Below are 19849 nucleotides of genomic sequence, written 5' to 3'. Positions count from 1 at the left end.
AAAATGCTATTTGAAAGCCTTGAAAAGAAGAGGAACAGCTATTAGTTCCAATTTGGCGCTGCTAAAAGTAAGATTTTTCCTTTTGATTGGGACAACACTTAGGAAAGTAGTTGGAAAGGATCAAGGATTTTGGAGAAGAAACCAAGAGCCTTCTAATATGGCTCGAGTCTATACTATATTATGGGACCAAAGATATTCAAATCATTTAATGATGATAAATTATTTATTTTTAATAGAAATAAAGGAATTGGCCTGTAAAATATAAATTGTTATGTGTGTGTCAGCTAAGTGTTTTCCAGTACTTAGGGCTATAAATGTCTGGAATTGCTCACTGATGTTTATATGAACTGTAGCACCTTTGGTTCCAAACACCTTTGGAACATATCCCACTATTTACCTCAAACTCTTCAGAAATTTCAGTAATATGCAGCACTATATTAAGCAAAATTAACAAGTTAAGAAATTATATGTTTTCTAAAGAGCTAAACATTAATTTAGAAAAGAGAGGGTAAAATAACATCCAAACAAACTCAATGATTTAGGAAGACCTACTAGAAGAATACTGTCATCTTTTATTTGAAGAGATTTTGAACTATTTGCATTAGTAAACCAAAGAATGTCAAATAGCTGTAAATATTATAAAAACAGAATATTTGCCACTACAAGGTGAACAAGTGAAGTAAGAATTTGTTACCCCTTAGCTAAGCTATTCCTTTAAACAAAGATTGTTTCTGGAAAATGCAGATGTCTAGACTGCTGTAGGGATTCTGCTTTTACTGACTCTGCATTTGACAACAATGCAACTCTGACCTTAAAGTTAAAGATTGTTGTCCATACTGTATTGAATCATTTGGAACAACAGGGAAAAAATGTCCAGTTTGGGTATAAATCAGATGATTTGTTTGTGGATAAAGGATTTTCTAACAGATAGGTCAGTAAGGAAGGGATTTCACCATTCTTCTACTCTGATAGTAAGCACAGGATAGGTCAGTAAGGGATTTCACCATTCTTCTACTCTGATAGTAAGCACAGGAGCTCCCCAGGGTTGTGTGCTAAGCCCCTTCCTTTATTCTTTGTACACATATGACTGCACCCCATTGTAAACACCAACACAATTATTAAATTTGCGGATGACATGACAGTGGTGGGGCTCATTAATAAGAACAATGAGTCTGCTTATACAAAGGAATCAGAAGGGCTGACACTGAGGTGTAAAGAAAATAATCTTGCACTTAACACCAAAAAAACTAAAGAACTTATAATTGACTTCAGGAGGAAGAGAGATGTACATTTACCATTGTACATAAATGATGAGGTGGAGAGGATTAGTAGTTTTAAATTTCTGGCCACTTATAACTTGGAGGACCTCTCATGGACTATGAATGCTAACATGCTTGTAATGAAGGCTCAGAAAGATAAATCTATCTCAGTATCTACTTTTGTCCTACTACTACAGCACCACTGAGAGTGTCCTGACATATTACATTCTTGTATGGTATGGGAGCAGCTCTTTAGCAGACAAAAAAGCTCTACAGAGAATAATTTAAACTGCCCAGAATATCATTGGGCGCCAACTACCAGCCCTGGATGACATCTTCACATCTCGCTGTTTGAGGAAGTTGCACAACTTTCTCAGAGACTCTTCCCATTGTGCTTACTATCTTTATGAACTGTTGCCTTCTGGCAGAAGATACAGAACAATTAAAATTCGGACCACACATTTTCTGAATAGTTTTTATCCCAGAGCTATAATTGCACTTAACAATGAACTTAAGGACCACCATCAGGGAGCTGTTGGACAGTATTACTTGGTGTGTTGTGTGGATGCTTGTGTGTTTTTAGGAGGCAGGGAATTTTGGTGGGTGGGGAGGTGTTTGGGGATTGTCATGTGTGTGTGCATGTTGAGTCTGGTTTCTGGGTGTTATGTGAATTTCATTGTATGTATACTGTGTAAAAGAATTCAATTAAATTCAATAAAGATAAAATTTGAGAGCAGAAAATATAATAAAAGTTAAAAAGAATGTAATATTTGGAATAAACAGTTTTAACAGCATTCTGAACAAGACCCAAGAGTAACCTTCTATAGTATGTCATATTTTAAGTGGGGATGTCCATTGGGGGAAGAGTGGAAGGAGGGATATAATAGTTTGCATTCACACAATTGCACTGCATATTAAACAAAAAAAGGCTGGTGGAACTTTGATCATATAATCATGGTGACCATTACAACTTTTTAAAAATTCTGCCTGCAGATGCCTCTGATTTAAGCATCTTTGCAACATCTTGAATATATATTAATTAAAGACAATTTTATAATTGCAATATACAGGAAATTCAGAGCAGAGTGACTGCTTTACACTGTTCCATTATTTAAAATGAAAATTACCTTACTCATAAGCCATTTTTAATACTGTATTTAGCATTGTCCAGTAGTTATCACTGTGTTGCTTTAATCGAGACACACATCATCTTACTGTAAAAGTCATAGTTTGCAGTCTCATTTTAAACAAGATTTAGAAATTAATGATATGCGTTTCCAACACCCCATTATGGAGAGCAAGTGTATTAATTTTTTTAGCACTTCACTTTTTTTTACTCAAGATTGAAACTCAACAGAAGGGACATTATATATTGTTGCCTTAATAACATTTTATCTTGACCTCTACTTATCTACATTGCAAGATGTAGATACAATGTGCCATCATGTGGGAAATGGTAAACATAAAACTAAGAGGAAATAATAGTTTTTTGTTAATCTAATACAGCCAACATTTTTCCATTATTAAATTAACATGTTTGTGTAAATGACTGTGATCGTTACTTTCTGGGAAAACACTAATAGTAAGGCAGAGACATTCTTAGAAGATATGTGAGATACATTTATATTTTTTAAAAATGGCAAATTTCTATAAATACTTTATTAAAAAAATAATTTCCCCATTCAGTTTTATTAAAAAATAATTGTTTCTTAATTTGGTTATTCTGTGAGATTGATCACAATTTGGTGATCTATAAGGTTCTTCAAAAGTCTTTGCTCTGCATCAATATCATGGTATTCATTCTGTAAAGAACAATAAAAGAATATAAAACTCAAAAATATAAAAATTTTGCAACTTTTTTTTTTGCAGCAGTCACTATTTATTTATTTCCATAGCATCCATCTCAGCAAATTATTCTGGACAGCTCACAAGACAGAAATGTGCAACTATAATCAAAATGCATTTTAAAACAACAAAAACAATTAAAGCAATTAAAACAGTAAAAAATGTTAAAGCGTCTAATGTGAATACATACAAAGTAAGACATCAGGCCTGTTAAAAATATAGCCAGGAGGCAGGGCCCTGATACGTATAGCGCCCCAGACTTAGAAGCACAATCAGGTCTTTAAAGCTTTACGGAAGGCTAACAGGTTTGGTTGCTGTTTAAAGGCCTGGCTGCTCTTTAGACGGCCAGATCCTGAAGATGAAACTGAAATACTTTGGCCACCTAATAAGAAGGAAGGACTCACTGGAGAAGAGCCTAATGGAAAGATTGAGGGCAAAAGAAGAAGGGGATAACAGAGAATGAGGTGGCTGGATGGAGTTACTGAAGCAATCAGGATGACTTAAATGGACTCTGGGAGATGGTAAAGGACAGGAAGTCCTGGAGGAATGTTGTCCATGAGGTTGCAATGAGTCGGACACAGCTTCGCAACTAACAACAACAAATAGGCTTGGGGACATTTTAATCTATGAAGAGAAAGTAGGGGCTGCTGAAGGAAAAGCTCCTCTTCTAGTCCCTGTCATATGATGTTTTTGGCTGACAGGATCTGTAGCATTAAATGAATATGGCAGTCATTAAGTGAACTCAGTGTTAGTGGTGGTCCTAAAATGGCCACCACAAAGACGAAAAACAGTTCGGGAACAAAGGCTGTGCTGGAGTGGAGAAGCAGCAAGTGGAGTGTGAACCAGGCAAAACAAATGGATTTTGAGGCACCCTGGTATTAAAAAATAAAGGACTATTTTGGAGAAAAGTGTGTGGAAGCGGAGACCAAAGAAAGTGAGAAGGAAATTGGATTTTATAGAATTGGCTTGAATTATTGTTTTGGATTAACTTGGAGGAGAAAATTTAAAAGAAAATATTTGAACACAACAAAGATTAAACTGGACAAATATTGGATTATTGGCACTTAAAGGGCATAACTAAATGCTGGAATTGAGCGTGTTGAAAAGAAAAGAAATAATAGCTAATGACTGAAATTAGCGAACTTAATAAAAATACTATATTTAACAAAGAAAGTTAAAGTTAAGGAAGGAGTGGATTGTGGAAAAGACTCAAGAGCGCTACCTGATAGTACAGGAAAAATTTCAGTGACTCTTTGAAAAGTGCTTGGTCTTTCTAAGAAATTGGACTTTGGAACTTAAAAGGAAGTAAAAGAAACTCCATTATAATAAAATAAAAACCCTGGAAAGCAATATTAGAATATTACAAAGGGGAAGATATTTGAAAATATTGTCATAGAACCACCTGGTGACTGTGGGAAACAGTTGGGAAAGGGCCAATTAGAAGACCTGGAGCAAAGGACATTGATTGTTGAAAATAAACTTAAAAGACACTGGCTGAAATAATATACTAGACTTTGGGATTGAATACATCTATTAAGAAAGAGGAAAGAGAAAAGGAAAAAAGGAGAAGATATAATGGAGGAATTATTTGTTGAAATAAGATTGGACTTGCAAGATATAAGGGAAATGAAGAAAATTAAACTTGAAATGTGCAATTATGTATTACAGAAATTAGAAATGGTGACTCAGCTTGTAGAAGAACAAAGAAAACCAAAGGGGGAAAAGTTTAACAAAGAAGAAGCCAGCTTTGAAGAACAAATTATTTAAGCAGGGGGAAAAAGGGATTAAAATTAAAAATTTGTGGTCTGATGTGATAACAAAAGAGAGAATGGTTCGGAAAATGAAAAAAAAAGGGGGGGGGAGCAGAAAAGGGAAATACAAAAGAAAAATTGAAAGAGGGAGATAAACTTAATAATTGGAATGAGAAATGGAGGGGAATAAGAATGGGGAAAAGGGGAATTAAGAGAAAGGACCAGAAAATAAAGAGAAACAGGAAGCAAGCAAGGATGAAAAGGAATTACATTGATAGAAGAGCAAGAGATAATGGGTGAAAAAAAAGATACAGAAGGAAATTCTGCAAGATAATATGTTGTGATAGTACTGAAAGTACTGAAGTAAGAAGTACTGAAAATAAATAAGTATGTAACTGATATGGGGGGGGAGGGGTTAGTCTCTTTCTTTCTCTGTTTTTATTAAAGGATTATTGCTACATTAGAGATGGAACTTAATGGAAATTTATAATAAGAATATTATATATTAACTGATGATTCGTAATGTAAAAAAAGTGATGAAATGAGAACCATTATGGAAAGATTAATATCAGTTGCTATAATTAATTTATTAGATTAATACTTTTGTAATGTACAGATGACTTATAAGGATTTTGAGAAAATGTAATGCGGAATCTTGACACTCTCTCTCTCTCTCTCCCCCAGCAAAGACATTATAAATTGCATTTCTCTGACCACGGAAGGGTTAGGGTTCATCATGTTCAAACTATGTTTTCAGAGCTTGACTTGTTGACTCTAAATAAAGCAGTTTATTGGCATGCTAACTCTAATAAGAGAGAACAATAATCATCACACTGAGTTATTACCAATGATAGCTCAGAGTGGTTCTGTCTCCTAAACTTCTTTTATGTATTGCAGCTCCCCCCCGCCAACCATCCAAAGCTGGAGATAAAGCCTTGACGACTGTATGAAGGAAGAGGTGAATATCTAGTAACAGATCCCCAGAAAATGCTTTCTGCTACTACAAACTGACATTTGATACAACCCAGTGAAAAAGAAATACACTGCATACATATAAAAGTTTCTATAAAAAAAAATAGGGTTATTACCTTAATCATCAAAGACATGGTGTCATTACCATAATAGTGCAAAGAACTGCCCGGATCCTGCAGGCTGTACTTGAAGCCAGCCACATGAACTTCAGTACATATATCAAAGGCAAAGGCAATGGCAATTAACCCTGTTGTGGGATGTTTTGGTCTCTGAAAAAAAATCAAATTATAAATATATTTGATTTGCAAACAGATTCACGTATGCCAAACACATTTGCATTTGGAAGAAATATGGCAAATTCTATACCAATGTCTGTCTGCTTATCTATTTAGTGTTGATTATAGTAAATCAAGCACAGGTAATCCCTTTAATGGATAGATACTATATTTCTTCTGAGGCTTAGACCAAAATAGGGAAGGTATTACTAAATCAATACTAAATCAATGGAGGCTCATTATGTAGTAGATTGACTAATTGCCTATTTAGAACGCAGGTATGTGAGGGGGAAAGAGACTAGGCGTTTGTTTTTAATATGCTTCAGTCCTTGATACCTACACAACACTTTTTATATGGTTGTTATTTCAAAATGGTAAAAGATTTCGATTTGGTAAGTGGGAGGGCCTTTGGAGGCCACAAAAGACAAGGAATGAAATGCTGCAGATTTTGTTCCCCTAGAGAACATAGAGATAAATGCAGACTTGTGCCTAAAACAACCGCTTCTGTGGAAGTCTCAATGAAGTGCAATTGTTGGGCGTTTCCAACTTTGCTTACAATAACTGTTAGGCAGCATAGCTCAGATGACTCCAGAAGAGCTTTCTGGGCTTTGACACCTTTCCCAGACTACTGTCTCTTTCAAGTGCCTTCAACGGTTTTCCCGTTTGCCTTGTTAATACCAGTGTCACCTGGCCAACTGTCTTTATTGTTGCTGCAGCTTTCATTATTTTTGCACAACGTGAAGGAACTTGCTTGCTGATCTGTGAAGCCCTACTGCTATTCCAGGTCCTTCCAGGGTAACAATCTCTGCTAGACGCTCAGGCATCGCTATAACTAAGCTGCAACAGCCTGGATACTCAGTGGTCTTTTCCTTTCTCAGCCTAATCTAATGGATATGATAGTAAAGAAAAAGGGGTTGAAAAAAAATGTAAAAAGAAGCATATTTTAACATGAAAAAAAAATAATATCCTAATCTTGAATCAGCAGATTCTGAAGCCATACTCAGTTGTTTTTCACTCTGTCTTTTCCAGGGAAGGAGCGTATCAGCCCTCTAAATAGGGCTACCTCATCTAGGCTGCAAAAAAAAACCAGCAGAAAATTTGGTTGAAGAATCCATGTTGCCTGGATTGCTTTGCAGATTTTTTTTTAAATGTGGAAAAAAAACATTACTTATACACCGTAGTCCCAATTTTATGTTCAATTTTAGGATAGTGATACATTGGGACAATTTTAGAAGAGGGATATCAAAGATGGTGAGGGCTCTAGAAACAAAACCCTATGAGGAAAGGCTAAAAGGCTTGTGTAAATTTAGCCTACAGAAGAGGAAATTAAGGGCAATATAGACATCTTTAGCTGTTTCAAGGTTGTGGCACAGTAAAGTGAACAGGTACTGTCTATTTCAGGTACTGTCTATTATTTCAGAACCAATAACGTTATATTATTAGGACCCAGATTCAAGCTAGGTTTCAGAAAGAACTTTTTGACATAAACTACCAACTAGTAGAATAGTTTGCTACATGGAATGATGAATCCTGTTTTGTTTGGTTGTCTTCATACAGAAGAAGTCCAATGGTCATCTGTAGTAGATTCTGCACTAAGCAGTATCTTGGACTAGGTGACCTGCTTACTAAGGTTCACAAGCTGACTAAAGACAGTGGAAAAGCATTAAGATTATCTGCCTGCTCTAAATGATCTATAACCACCAGTTATAGTTTTTCTATTAAGCAGAACAGTAGCAATATTTATTTTAAGAGCTGGTTCAGAACACTGAGTTCACATAAATGAAAAAACAAACAAACATCAATTGATAACATTCCTTGATTCTACTTTTAAAGTAGACAATTATCATTTAATATGGATTGCTCAGATATTTATTTTATTTATTTATTTATTTTATTTGTCAATTGTTTACGAGATAAGTAAAAGTGTATACATAATTATGAATACATGAAATGAGTACATATAAGAAAAATAAAAGAAAAATAAAAGAAACAATAGGACAGGGACGGTAGGCACGTTGGTGCGCTTATGCACGCCCCCTACAGACCTCTTAGGAAAGGGGTGAGGTCAATAGTAGACAGTCTAAGGTTAAAGTTTTTGGGGTTTGGGGAAGAAACTACAGAGTCGGGTAGAGTATTCCAGACATTGACCACTCTGTTGCTGAAGTCGTATTTCCTGCAATCAAGCTTGGTGCGGTTAACCTTGAGTTTGTATCTGTTGTGTGCTCTTGTGTTGTTATGGTTGAAGCTGAAGTATTCATTGACAGGTAGGACATTGCAATGTATGATTTTATATACCATGCTTAAATCAGACCGAAGACGGCGTAATTCAAGGTTTTCTAGTTCTAGAATTTCAAGTCTGGTGGCATAAGGTATTCTACAACGAGTAGAGGAGTGGAGAACTCTTCTTGTGAAATATTTCTGGACTTTCTCAATTGTGCTAATATCAGATACGTAATGTGGGTTCCAGACTGATGAGCTGTATTCGAGTATTGGTCTAGCAAATGTTTTGTATGCTCTAGTTAGTAGTGTGATATTACCAGAGAAAAAGCTACGTAAGATTAGGTTAACAACTCTTAATGCCTTTTTGGCTATGTAGTTGCAGTGGGCACTAGCACTTAGATCATTAGAGGTGAGTATTCCAAGGTCCTTTACAGAGCTTGGATATGCCAGGTACCAGTAGATTGCCTCAGCTTAATAAAATCAGAGCTACTAAGAAGAATGTAAAACTTGTATTTATTCATTTGTAATTGAAGCTAAATATTAAGATATGGGACTATTGCCTAAGGGCACAGTTATTGCTATTGATTTGGGTATGTTACTATAGGCCAATAATAATAATGGTTGCAATTTTTATTGGACAATAAATGAAACTAAAATGTATAAAATTGCAGCTACAAAAATATTTGTTAGTATCAAATTAATTGATCCTTAAAGTTCAGTTCATTTTTTAAATTCTACAACCATATCATTTCAAATGAAAACAATTATGTAAAATAAATAATCCAAACCAACATTTAAAAATACAAATATGCACTTTTCAGGGATTCCCAAATTTTTTTTAAACTAAAAGTTTCTACAGTCTGAAAGTGCTTGAAACCTTCTGCTTTAAATAACAATTAAAAGCTCTATTAAATTATAACTGTATATTTATTTTATATATATAATTATATATTACATTACAATTATTGTTCAAAGTTCTAATGAAAAACCAATGAGATGTCTAAACATCAAAAAGAAATCTCAAGTTAAATTATCTTGAGCCAATATCTCACACTTTCCTTCAGCCTACTCAATTTCTCATGATTAAGAGGATAGGATAAAAATAATAAGCACCATTCTCAACTCTTGGGAGATAAAAAACAATATAGAAATATAGTAATGTCCTAATTTTGTTGTAATAGATAATCTATAAGAAGCTTTATTATTCAGTATTGCCGATTACAATTTCTTAGCCAATATTATTCAAATTGTCATAGTAAAATACTTACTCCTCGTCTAGGAAATTTTCTGGGGAAATGAAGCAATTCATATGCTGTCCTTTTAATAATAAATGGATCAAGGATTCTGATTTGGTTAGGCTTATAAATCATTTTCATTGCTGGTTTCTTCCAGAAGACATTAGTTGCCTATGGACAAAAAGCATGCCTTTAAGAGGTGAAAGCTGTACTTCCATAACAAACGAAAACATGCCATTGTAAAGGAAGAAATATCATACAAACTAGTTCTAAAAAAACCTCAATAGTCATGTTTTCTGCTTCATATTGAAAACAGTGAAAACATACCCTGACTACATTAAGGAAATGATGATAATGAACCTTACAAATGAGAAAACAAATTAGCAATATGATTTTTCATTAACTATAAGGCAGTGCTGATCAGAAATGGAATCCTACAAAACTGAGAAAAAATATTCCCTAAAAACTGTAAGTATCAATTTAAAAAGTTCTCCAAATTGGCAAGTTTCCCCTAAATGCAGAATCTGTCCAGTATCCCTGACAACCCACTACAATTGGGAAATTTACGTCTCTAAATCGACAATTAAACTCGTAATGGTGTTTCTATACAGCATTTATACAACATATTAAATGACAGTCAACTCTTGAAATGACTTTAACTGAAGCCATATTCTCTTCTCTTCATTTCTCAGTTGCCACAGATATTGACAGGGTGGGGGGGGCGGTAATAGAATGTAGAATATTTTCTTCTAATATTCCAGACATAACAGCAATAGGGCTTATGGGAAGCAAGGTCATCTCAATGAGCATTCATAACAGCCGGAGGGAGTAGCTGGAAAGTCTGCCACATGGAGAAGATTTATTCTTTTAATTATACCAAACCACAGGAAATATTTAGAGTTGGATTCACACCTGAACGTGCCAATAAGATATAGCCAATAAAGGAGATCTTTGAGAAAAGCTACAGCCTCAGAGTCCTGAATTGATTGGGATCATTATTCAGAACCATGACAGGCATCCCCTACATCCCAATCAATCAACTCTCAATCACTCTTCTGCAACACACCATATAAACCATATAAAAATCAATCTTGGAATGTTCATTAGAAGAGCTCACTATCCCAATAACAAACAGGTGAAACTCGAAAAATTAGAATAGCATGCAAAAGTTCATTTATTTCAGTAATGCAACTTAAAAGGTGAGCTTAATATATGAGATACACTCATTACATGCAAAGCAAGATAGTTCAAGCCGTAATGTGTCATAATTGAGATGATTATGGCTCACAGCTCATGAAAACCCCAAATCCACAATCTCAGAAAATTAGAATATTGTGAAAAGGTTCAATATTCTAGGCTCAAAGTGTCCCACTCTAATCAGCTAGTTAAGCCATAACACCTGCAAAGGGTTCCTGAGCCTTTAAATGGTCTCTCAGTCTGGTTCGGTAGGAAGCACAATCATGGAAAAGACTGCTGACCTGACAGTTATGCAGAAAACCATCACTGACACCCTCCATAAGGAGGGAAAGCCTGCAAAAGAAGTTGGATGTTCCCAAAGTGCTGCATCAAAGCACATTAATAGAAAGTTTTGTGGAAGGGAAAAGTGTGGAAGAAAAAGGTGTACAAGCAGCAGGGATGACCGCAGCCTGGAGAGGATTGTCAAGAAAAGGCCATTCAAAAGTGTTGGGGACTTTCACAAAGAGTGGACTGAGGCAAGTGCCACCACACACAGACGGATCCTGGACATAGGCTTCAAATGTTGTATTCCTCTTGTCAAGTCGCTCCTGAAAAACAAAGAGAAGCATCTTATCTGGGCTAAAGAAAAACAGACCTGGTCTGTTGCTCAGTGGTCCAAAGTCCTCTTTTCTGATGAGAGCAACTTTTGCATCTCATTTGGAAACCAAGGACCCAGAGTCCGGAGGAAGAATGGAGAGGCACATACTGCAAGATGCTTGAGGGACAGTGTAAAGTTTCCACAGTCTTGTTGATTTGGGGAGCCATGTCATCTGCTGGTGTAGGTCCACTATGCTTAATTAACTCCAGGGTCAACGCAGCTGTCTACCAGCAGATTTTGGAGCACTTCATGCTTCCTTCGACAGAGGAACTTTATGGGGATGCAGAGTTCATTTTCCAGCAGCACTTGGCACCTGCCCACTGCCAAAAGTACCAAAACCTGCTTCAATGACCGCGGGATTACTGTGCTTGATTGGCCAGCAAACTTGCCTGACCTGAATCTATGGGCCATTGCCAAGAGAAAGATGAGAGACATGAGACCGAACAAGAAGAGCTGAAGGCCACAATTGAAGCATCCTATCTTCCATAACACCTCAGCAGTGCCACAGCTTCCATGACATGCCGAATTGAGGCAGTAATTGCTACCAAAGGGGCCCAAACCAAGTACTGAGCACACATGCATGCTTATACTTTAGAGAGGCCCAATATTGTTCTATGTACAATCCTTGTTTTATTGGTTGCATATAATATTCTAATTTTCTGAGATTGTGGATTTGGGGTTTTCATGGGCTGTAAGCCATAATCATCTCAAATATGACAAATCGTGGCTGGAACTATCTTGCTTTGCATTTAATGAGTCTATCTCATATATTAGTTTCACCTTTTAAGTTGCATTACTGAAATAAATGAACTTTTGCATGATATTCTAATTTTTCAAGTTTCACCTGTACTCTGTCACTGATGTCACTTAAAGTCAAAAATATATTCCAAAAGTACCAACCTAAAAGAGAACATTTTTACTTAGGATAATTCCCCATGGTTGTATACAGCAGTATATAAATGAATATTACATTAAGCTTAGCTCCATGTTCTTGTGATTTAAGCATACTGTATGAGCAAACCAATCCTGCTGGGCCTCTTTATGGTAAAAAGAAGCAAGAGAAAATTTAAACACATTGTCACCGCACAGAACTTACCATTATATTGTGGCCACTTAATAGGTCTGAAAGCCATTTTAAGTCATGGCGTTTGAAGACAATAAAAACTGCAATAGTTTTAGGATCATAGTGACGTGGATCTGAAAAAATTGACTCTGGATAGAAAAGTCGGTATGTAGTCCTCCTTCCAACGTCATTTTCATAACCTATAACAGGCCCATTATTCATTCTATTGAGGAAAAATATGATTAACAGTTATGAAAAATCCCTGTTTTATTTCTGAAATACAACTTCAAAAGCAGAATTTGTTTCTTTTTTTAAAATAAAAGTTTTATTATTTTTTAAGACAAACATAGACAAACACAACATAAAAACATCAAGCCATCTTCCATATATATACTGTACATACAGTGTGTCGGTTGGTTTACAAATTGTTTTGTGCTTCAACTTCATAGTCTTCACTTACAATTAAATTGTATATGTTCTTGTATTGTCAATCAAATATTCCAAAATACATTAATATAATTGTTAATCAATCATTTGACTGTACTATTATTCATTCATGTTTTACAAGGTAATCCATATTTTACTTAATTTGTTTTATAGCAGTTCATATTATCATCTCAAATCTACACTATAATCATTTTGTAGATATAATAAAAATAATACATCTTTATATATTCATTATATTCTAAAAATCTACATATTTCATTACCATGTTTTATTGTCTAATCATTGATCGAATAGATCCCAAATCTTATAAAATTGTTTATCTTCTTGTTCTCTGATTTGAAATGTCAATCTACTCATTTCAGCACATTCCAATATTTTCTTAATAACTTCCTCCTGTGTTGGTATTTTCTCATTTTTCCAGTTTTTTGGCAAATATTGTTGTTAATACATTTACAATCAAATATTTAAATTCCTTACTGTATATTTCAGGTAAAATTTCCAATAAAAATATCTCTGGTTTCAAGTCTATATGCTTTTTTGTCATTTTTTCCAACCATGTGTGGATTTTACTCCAATATTTTTTAGCATCCGCACAAGTCCACCACATATGATAATATGAGCCAGCAGAATTTGTTTCTCATACAGATTCAGTATGTGTATGATGCAAAATCTGGCAAGTCACTCGTCCTTGATTTAGTTTCTTTTTGCTTTCAGAAGAGTCAATATACAGATGAAGTCCTTCTGCAGAAATTTTTCAGAACCATGTAAACTATTCTGTAAGCTATTTGAGTGACAAAAACATAGAAATCTTCCCCTTCAACTATGATACAGGAATGTGGCAAGGGAATGGTACATGCAGTAGTTACATTTCCTCTGGTTTGCTACTTCTTCTTTAGCTTATCTGAAATAGCTGTACTTTCTCATAATTTCTTCCTAAAATATATGGAAAGTATTTAATATACAATCTTGAAGTTATTTCTCCTCAATAAACTTTTTTATTGCATTTTGCTTGACCTACTCCTTAAGATGAACTACTGTATATTTCAGTTAAGTTACACATTATAACCAAAACTTATGAGTCTGATTATACCTTTAAGGCAACATCTGCTCATGAAAACATATACCTGTTAAACCTGATTAATTCAGAAGGTATAGCCAGCCTTCATGTTTACTATTTTGCTACAGACTGACAGAGTTCTGTACTTGGTTTGTAACTTTAAAAAAATTAAAAAATAAAACAGCAAAAAGTGGGCCAGGAAAGAACAACCTAGGGTGTTGTCAAACATAAATGGATTACATTTAATAGGATATATTATACTTTGCATAATAAAGTATCAGTTCTTAAATTAATCCATAAATCTATTACACAGTATGCCATTACAGGTAGTTCTTGTTGTCAGGCATCAGAAGCCAGAAGCTGGGATAGAATTCAAAAGTACTGTGAGTTTATTTCATGCTGCCTATACAAGAATCTGTTTTACAAATTGTCAAGGCAAACTTTCTGCTAGATAAGAGTCAATGGAATTCATAGGGGCTGGACTTACCGTACTTTTTGGTGTATAAGACACACTTCCCCTCCCCAAAAGTGAGTGGAAATGTCTATGCACTTTATATAATGAATGTTGCTGAAGCCCCGATGACCCTCAGCCTTCGGCATCTGCCTCCCAGCAATTTGCTATCTTGCAGCAAATAGCAAACAGCCTGGTCAGCTTTAGCACAGCCTGATTTAGTATGAGCAGCTGATTGCCGGTTGGATCTGCCATCCAGAATACCAATGATCAGCAGTTCCAGTCTGCAGAGATCACTACTGCCTATCACTGCCTCTGCACGCCCTGTTTTCGGCTTCTGCACATCCCATTTTCGGCTTTCGTGCACCCCATGGGATGCGGTGATAGGTGGTGGCGATCCCTGCAGGCTGGAACACCTGATTGTTGGTATTCCGAAAGGCAGATCCAATTGACAATCAGCTGCTCATGCTAAATCAGGCTGCGCTAAAGCTGACCAGGCTGTTTGCTGCAAGGAGGCAAATTGCTTGGAGGCAGAGGCACATTTTTTTCTTTTCTTGTTTTCCTCCCCAAAAGCTAGGCATGTCTTATATTTCGAAGTGTCTTATAGTCTGAAAAATACGGTAGGTCTCTTGTGAGAGCATAGTGACTCCAAACTGATGACGCATTTGACCCTGCCCCCGATGGGATCAGTAATCCCATCGCTAATTACCCATCAGTTATTAAGTGAGACATCATATGTCTGCAATGGACTTACAACCTCACTGCCACTGTAACTGTTAAGCAAATCACCCACGCTTGTTAAGCAAGACATTTCATAACTGCTACTTGTGATTTTATTCCTGACTTTTCCATTGATTCTGCTTGTTGGAAGTCAGTTGTGAAATGTGAAAGCTGTGATTACCTGACTGTGGGAACAATGTAATAACTGTTAAATGAGAGGGCAAATCGTAAAGCACTAGCATAATTTCAAATAGTCTCTAAATTGAGCAACTGTTAACTGAGGTCTACCTGCATCATGCCATATATCAATATTCCATTTCCTGTCTCTTTTCCTCATAAGGGCCCATACCCATAATAAAGCTAATGACAAAATACTTGTTTTCACAATAGAAAGTTTCTTTACCTAATTACCACATCGTAAGAATCAATTTTTTGACCCAGGTTCTTGTTTCGAAGGATTCCTCCATTGCCAACCACAATACATTTTTTACAGGATGAGCTGCTGAATGATAAGAACACATCTATTAAGCATCACACAATAAACGTGTCTTTATAAACAGAAGGGCAATGTTAAATGTAATTCACTGAAAATATTATTACCATCAAAGTTCATATTCAGATGCCTTGAAGATGAGGAAGGAAAGTGATACCCTCTAAACAAAGTGATACCCTCTAAACTTTAAGGATAGAAAATCAACCCGTGGCTGCAGATTAAGTCTATTGAATTTGAAATGAGTTTTTAAGCAGGAGATAAGAGCTCCACAACCAACATTATTTCTGACAGTTTCTCATTTGTAAGCACAGTTTCTGAAGCTATTTGATGCTTCCCTTGATAATATATGATGTATTTTGTATAATTCTCTGTGCATTTGTACTTATATTCAATGTCTCTATAAACATTTTGTACAGTTGTATATGTTCATATATGTGCAGTCACACTTATCCTTATGTGCTCGTATACATACATTTTGTTGTGTTTGCCATTGACATATTCATAGATGCCTTGTATATTTGCATACATACAGTATATTTATATTTTACTGTTGTTTTGCACTTCTGGTTGGATGCTAACTGCATTTTGTTGCCTGTATCCATGGCAATGACAATAAAGTTGAATCTAATCTAATCTAATCTAATCTATTTTTCCATTAAACTATGGCAAAAAGGAAATGGAAAAGAGATATAGGATACTTTGTTTGAGCCACATAAGATGTGCAAAATCACAAGATCCATTTTATTTCCTTTTACTTTTTTGTTCATCTTGTACAATAAAGATGATATGTAAAAATTCGTTACTTTTAAAACTACATTTTCATATCACTTAATTCATAGAGGGAGAAGCAGGAAATATTATATGAGAAAGACCACCAAAGAAAAAGAGGAATCTGCAGCTTTGGAAAGCCCCTTTAACTGGTTTCCTAAGTAGTTTTCAATTATAATGTCACCAGTTTAAGTTTCACTGATTATATCCGTGATGGTGAACCTATGGCACATGTGCCAGAGGTGGCATGCAGAGCCCTCTCTGTGAGCATGCAAGCTGATGCCCCTGCTCAGCTCTTGTTGTGGCCTGCCAGCTGCCAGTGGAGCTGTCTGCAGACTCAGACAGTGAGGTGGTTGGGGAGGAACTTGAGCCGTCCTGGAGTCTAGGGAAGGCTCTGATGGGTGCTCTGTGTCAAAGGCAGAGATGGGGCCAGGGCCATCCAACATTTATCAGTTGCCTTTAGAGTTGGAGATAAGTGGGGAAGAAGAACAGCTGGAGCCTGTTCCAGATGTGCATAAGCGCAGAGCTGTCAGGAGAAGGGAACAACTAAGGAGCAAGGGTCGACTCGAAAGAAAAGGCTCAAGTGGCTGCTGAATGGCCCCTCCCATAAGGAATAAATAGGAAGAAAAGGGGAGTGGTGTTTGCAGGAGACAATTAGTTCATTTACTATGGTGAAGGTTTGCTTATCTGAGTTTGTGCCTCACAGAGACTCCTTGCCAGGTATTTCATTTTACAGCATTGTGACTGGAAGTTCTCGGCCTGGCAACTATCCAAGGACTGATAAGGTCTATTTTTGCAAATAAACATTGGAAGGCTTATTGCTGGAACTTTTCTGTGTGTGAATACCAGGAATTCACATTAACCAAATAAAAAAGTTTTTTTTTCAGGACAAGGAGTCTGTTTCGTGATTGTGTTAAGCCTGGGTCAGAACAGCCCTGCTGCGCGTGTGCGTGCATGCCTGCTGCCAGCCAGTTAGTACTTGGGTCTCTGCTGCACATGCGCGGGGGACAGGGATGTGCGCGCATGCACATGGGACACATGTGTATTGCATTTTGGAAATGCGTGCGCACATGTGCTTTGGGCACTCGGTGCCAAAAAGGTTAGCCATCATTGGATTATACTATCAACTCAAGAACTGTCAAAAGTATCAGAACAATTAATGCTTCTGTTAATGAAAATAAATTTGCAATTAAAATTCTATTAAGAAATACAAAAAGCACTATTATATCATAAGATGCATAGATTTTCTTACAAAGCTCTGTAACATCAGACAAAAGATATAATCTTCACCTCTTATCTTCTGGGAACAGGTCACATCTTTCAAGTTGTGAAAGTGCACGTTGAAAAAACATTTCTGTAACACAAACTTTTTATTTAAAAAAAGAACCAGCATTCTATTGTTCCAACAAAATTCAGCATAATTGATTTGAGTATAATTTGTTACTGTAAAACTAAAATGCAAAATCCAGAACAATTGATTCGAATATAATTTGTTGCTGTTATAAAACTAAAGTGTATGCAGAACAGATTTCTATGCAGGAACTTTCTTTTGGATTTTTAGAGCTAACAAAAAATAAGGCCACCTAGGTACCTGCATGAACATGGCTTGCAAGCAGGATTTAAGTACTGCATTCAACAATCAGGAATGTTATCCTGAGGCAACTCTCATTGCGTCATATAAAAGACAAGTCTAGAAGCAGAATAATTTCTACTTGCAAAGATATTTTAACTATATTCCTAAACACCTAATCACAATCAGACTAAACATATTCTAAACATTTTATCCCCTTCTCAATGAGTTTCAGCTGCTGCTCAAAGATATATTATGGAAGCATTTTGCTACAGAACAATAAGAACTGCACATAAGAAATATGTGTGAATTCTCAGCCTTGAAGTAATAGTCTTGTTCAGATACATATGACTTATACTCAGTATATAGCTAAAGGAAGGCCTTACCCAGTATTACAAATGAAGAGAGTACAAGAAAGCAGACCCTGCATCTTCTAATTTTACTGCCAAAGCAGTGGTGGTATTCAGCAGGTTCTGACCAGTTCTGGAGAACTGGTAGCAGAAATTTTGAGTAGTTCGGAGAACTGACAAATACCACTTCTGACTGCCATGCCCACCAAGCCATGCTCACAGAACCGGTAGTAAAAAAAATTTGAATCCCACTACTGTGCCAAAGCATGTTGTTAATTTATGTTTCACTCAATCTCTATGTAACAACACTGCTGAAAACACGATACCACCGAATAAAAACGAAGTATACATCTTTCATAATTGAACCCTAACTGTTTGCTGCTGACCTTTTTGGCAGCCAGCATCAGTTTCATGGAAGAAAATTTATCCACTGACTGGGGGAGGGGAGTGGTCTTTCCCAAGTAGCATTAACATGCCAACACTTACTTACCTGAACGCCTCACTCCATAAGGTAGTTCAAACTTATTATTTCCACGACTTGCAGAGATATCATAAAAATTACTTTCGCACAAGAAAGGACAGAAATTATCCATCCTAAAGAGAATGGAAAAATACTTATTTATATTTATGTGGTTACTTTACACCTTTTTTCAGACTGCCTATTTCTTACCAATTAAACTCTTAATTTAATATAATTAAACAACCAAAAAAGGCAAGTTCCTATTGCAATAGACAGACATAAAATGTAATGATATACTGAAATAACAACAAAACAGACACATTTTTAAAAGGATTATTCCAGAAATCTGGGGTGAAAATTAAAAAGACCATTTCTCCGATATCCATATTCTCTAATGAAATGTGATAAGATAATCAGACATCTTACTAGGATCTCAGTATAATGAGGTATGCCCTCATATGAACATTTGAAAGTACATATTTGAATTATCAGACCAAAGGAGATATATAGTCCTTAAAACAGAAAACAAAAGTTGGCTCCACTGCTAAAAGTGAAACCATCATAAAAAAAATAGCTATTAATCAGAAACAAAGACTAAAACAAGAGATTTATTAAAGGAATTTATTAAAAACAAATCAATATAATTTCTGAAAGATAAGCTGAGCCGGAACAGTTTACTAAAAGATTCATGCAAAATTTCCATTAAGCATAATTCAAAAGTTTCAGCATCTCTGGATAAGAGTGAACAGGTTTCTGAAAAATCCTACTGAATCTTGTATCATAGATTCTATATGAAAATTCAGGATAGCATACTTTCAGTGCCCTATATTTTGTAGTCCTCTTTTCTCAGAAAGCGAGAGTCCAGAAGGACCAGTGAAAGGTCTATGAGAATCAACAGAATCACTCTTCATATCACTGACAAGAACTATTTTTGTCACCAAACCAGACATGAACTATGGAATGAATTCAAATTAACAATCTTTGAAATAGCATTGTATTGAGAAGATACTGCCTCCTCTAAGAATTTGCTCAAAATAGTACACTAGATCCTAGGTAATACTTGTTCTGGTCAATTGGAC

The 19849-nt window shown here is 35.8% G+C and overlaps 1 protein-coding gene across 6 annotated transcripts in view; it reads right to left on the bottom strand.

Annotated features, from left to right (window-relative positions):
• Positions 1-1662: 1662 nt before the first annotated feature.
• ST3GAL6 (ST3 beta-galactoside alpha-2,3-sialyltransferase 6) overlaps positions 1663-19849 on the bottom strand; it is a 39652-nt gene continuing 21465 nt past the window's right edge. For 4 of the 6 annotated variants that reach the window (XM_087937341.1, XM_087937340.1, XM_087937342.1 and 1 more), the window contains 7 exons: positions 18801-18904; positions 17681-17744; positions 15533-15631; positions 12488-12677; positions 9591-9728; positions 5944-6096; positions 1663-3061 (listed from right to left, as the gene is read on the bottom strand). In XM_087937341.1, coding sequence (XP_087793467.1) covers positions 2978-3061; positions 5944-6096; positions 9591-9728; positions 12488-12677; positions 15533-15631; positions 17681-17744; positions 18801-18904 — 832 coding nt within the window. In that variant the 3' untranslated portion in view covers positions 1663-2977. The remainder of the gene's footprint in view (positions 3062-5943; positions 6097-9590; positions 9729-12487; positions 12678-15532; positions 15632-17680; positions 17745-18800; positions 18905-19849) is intronic. The other 2 variants (XM_087937344.1, XM_087937343.1) reach the window with 1 other exon arrangement.

Source organism: Pseudonaja textilis, chromosome 7 (genome assembly GCF_049901715.1).
Source record: "Pseudonaja textilis isolate UNSWEBS1 chromosome 7, rPseTex1.2, whole genome shotgun sequence".
Classification (NCBI taxonomy): domain Eukaryota; kingdom Metazoa; phylum Chordata; class Lepidosauria; order Squamata; family Elapidae; genus Pseudonaja; species Pseudonaja textilis.
This window is presented reverse-complemented; position numbering and strand designations above follow the sequence as displayed.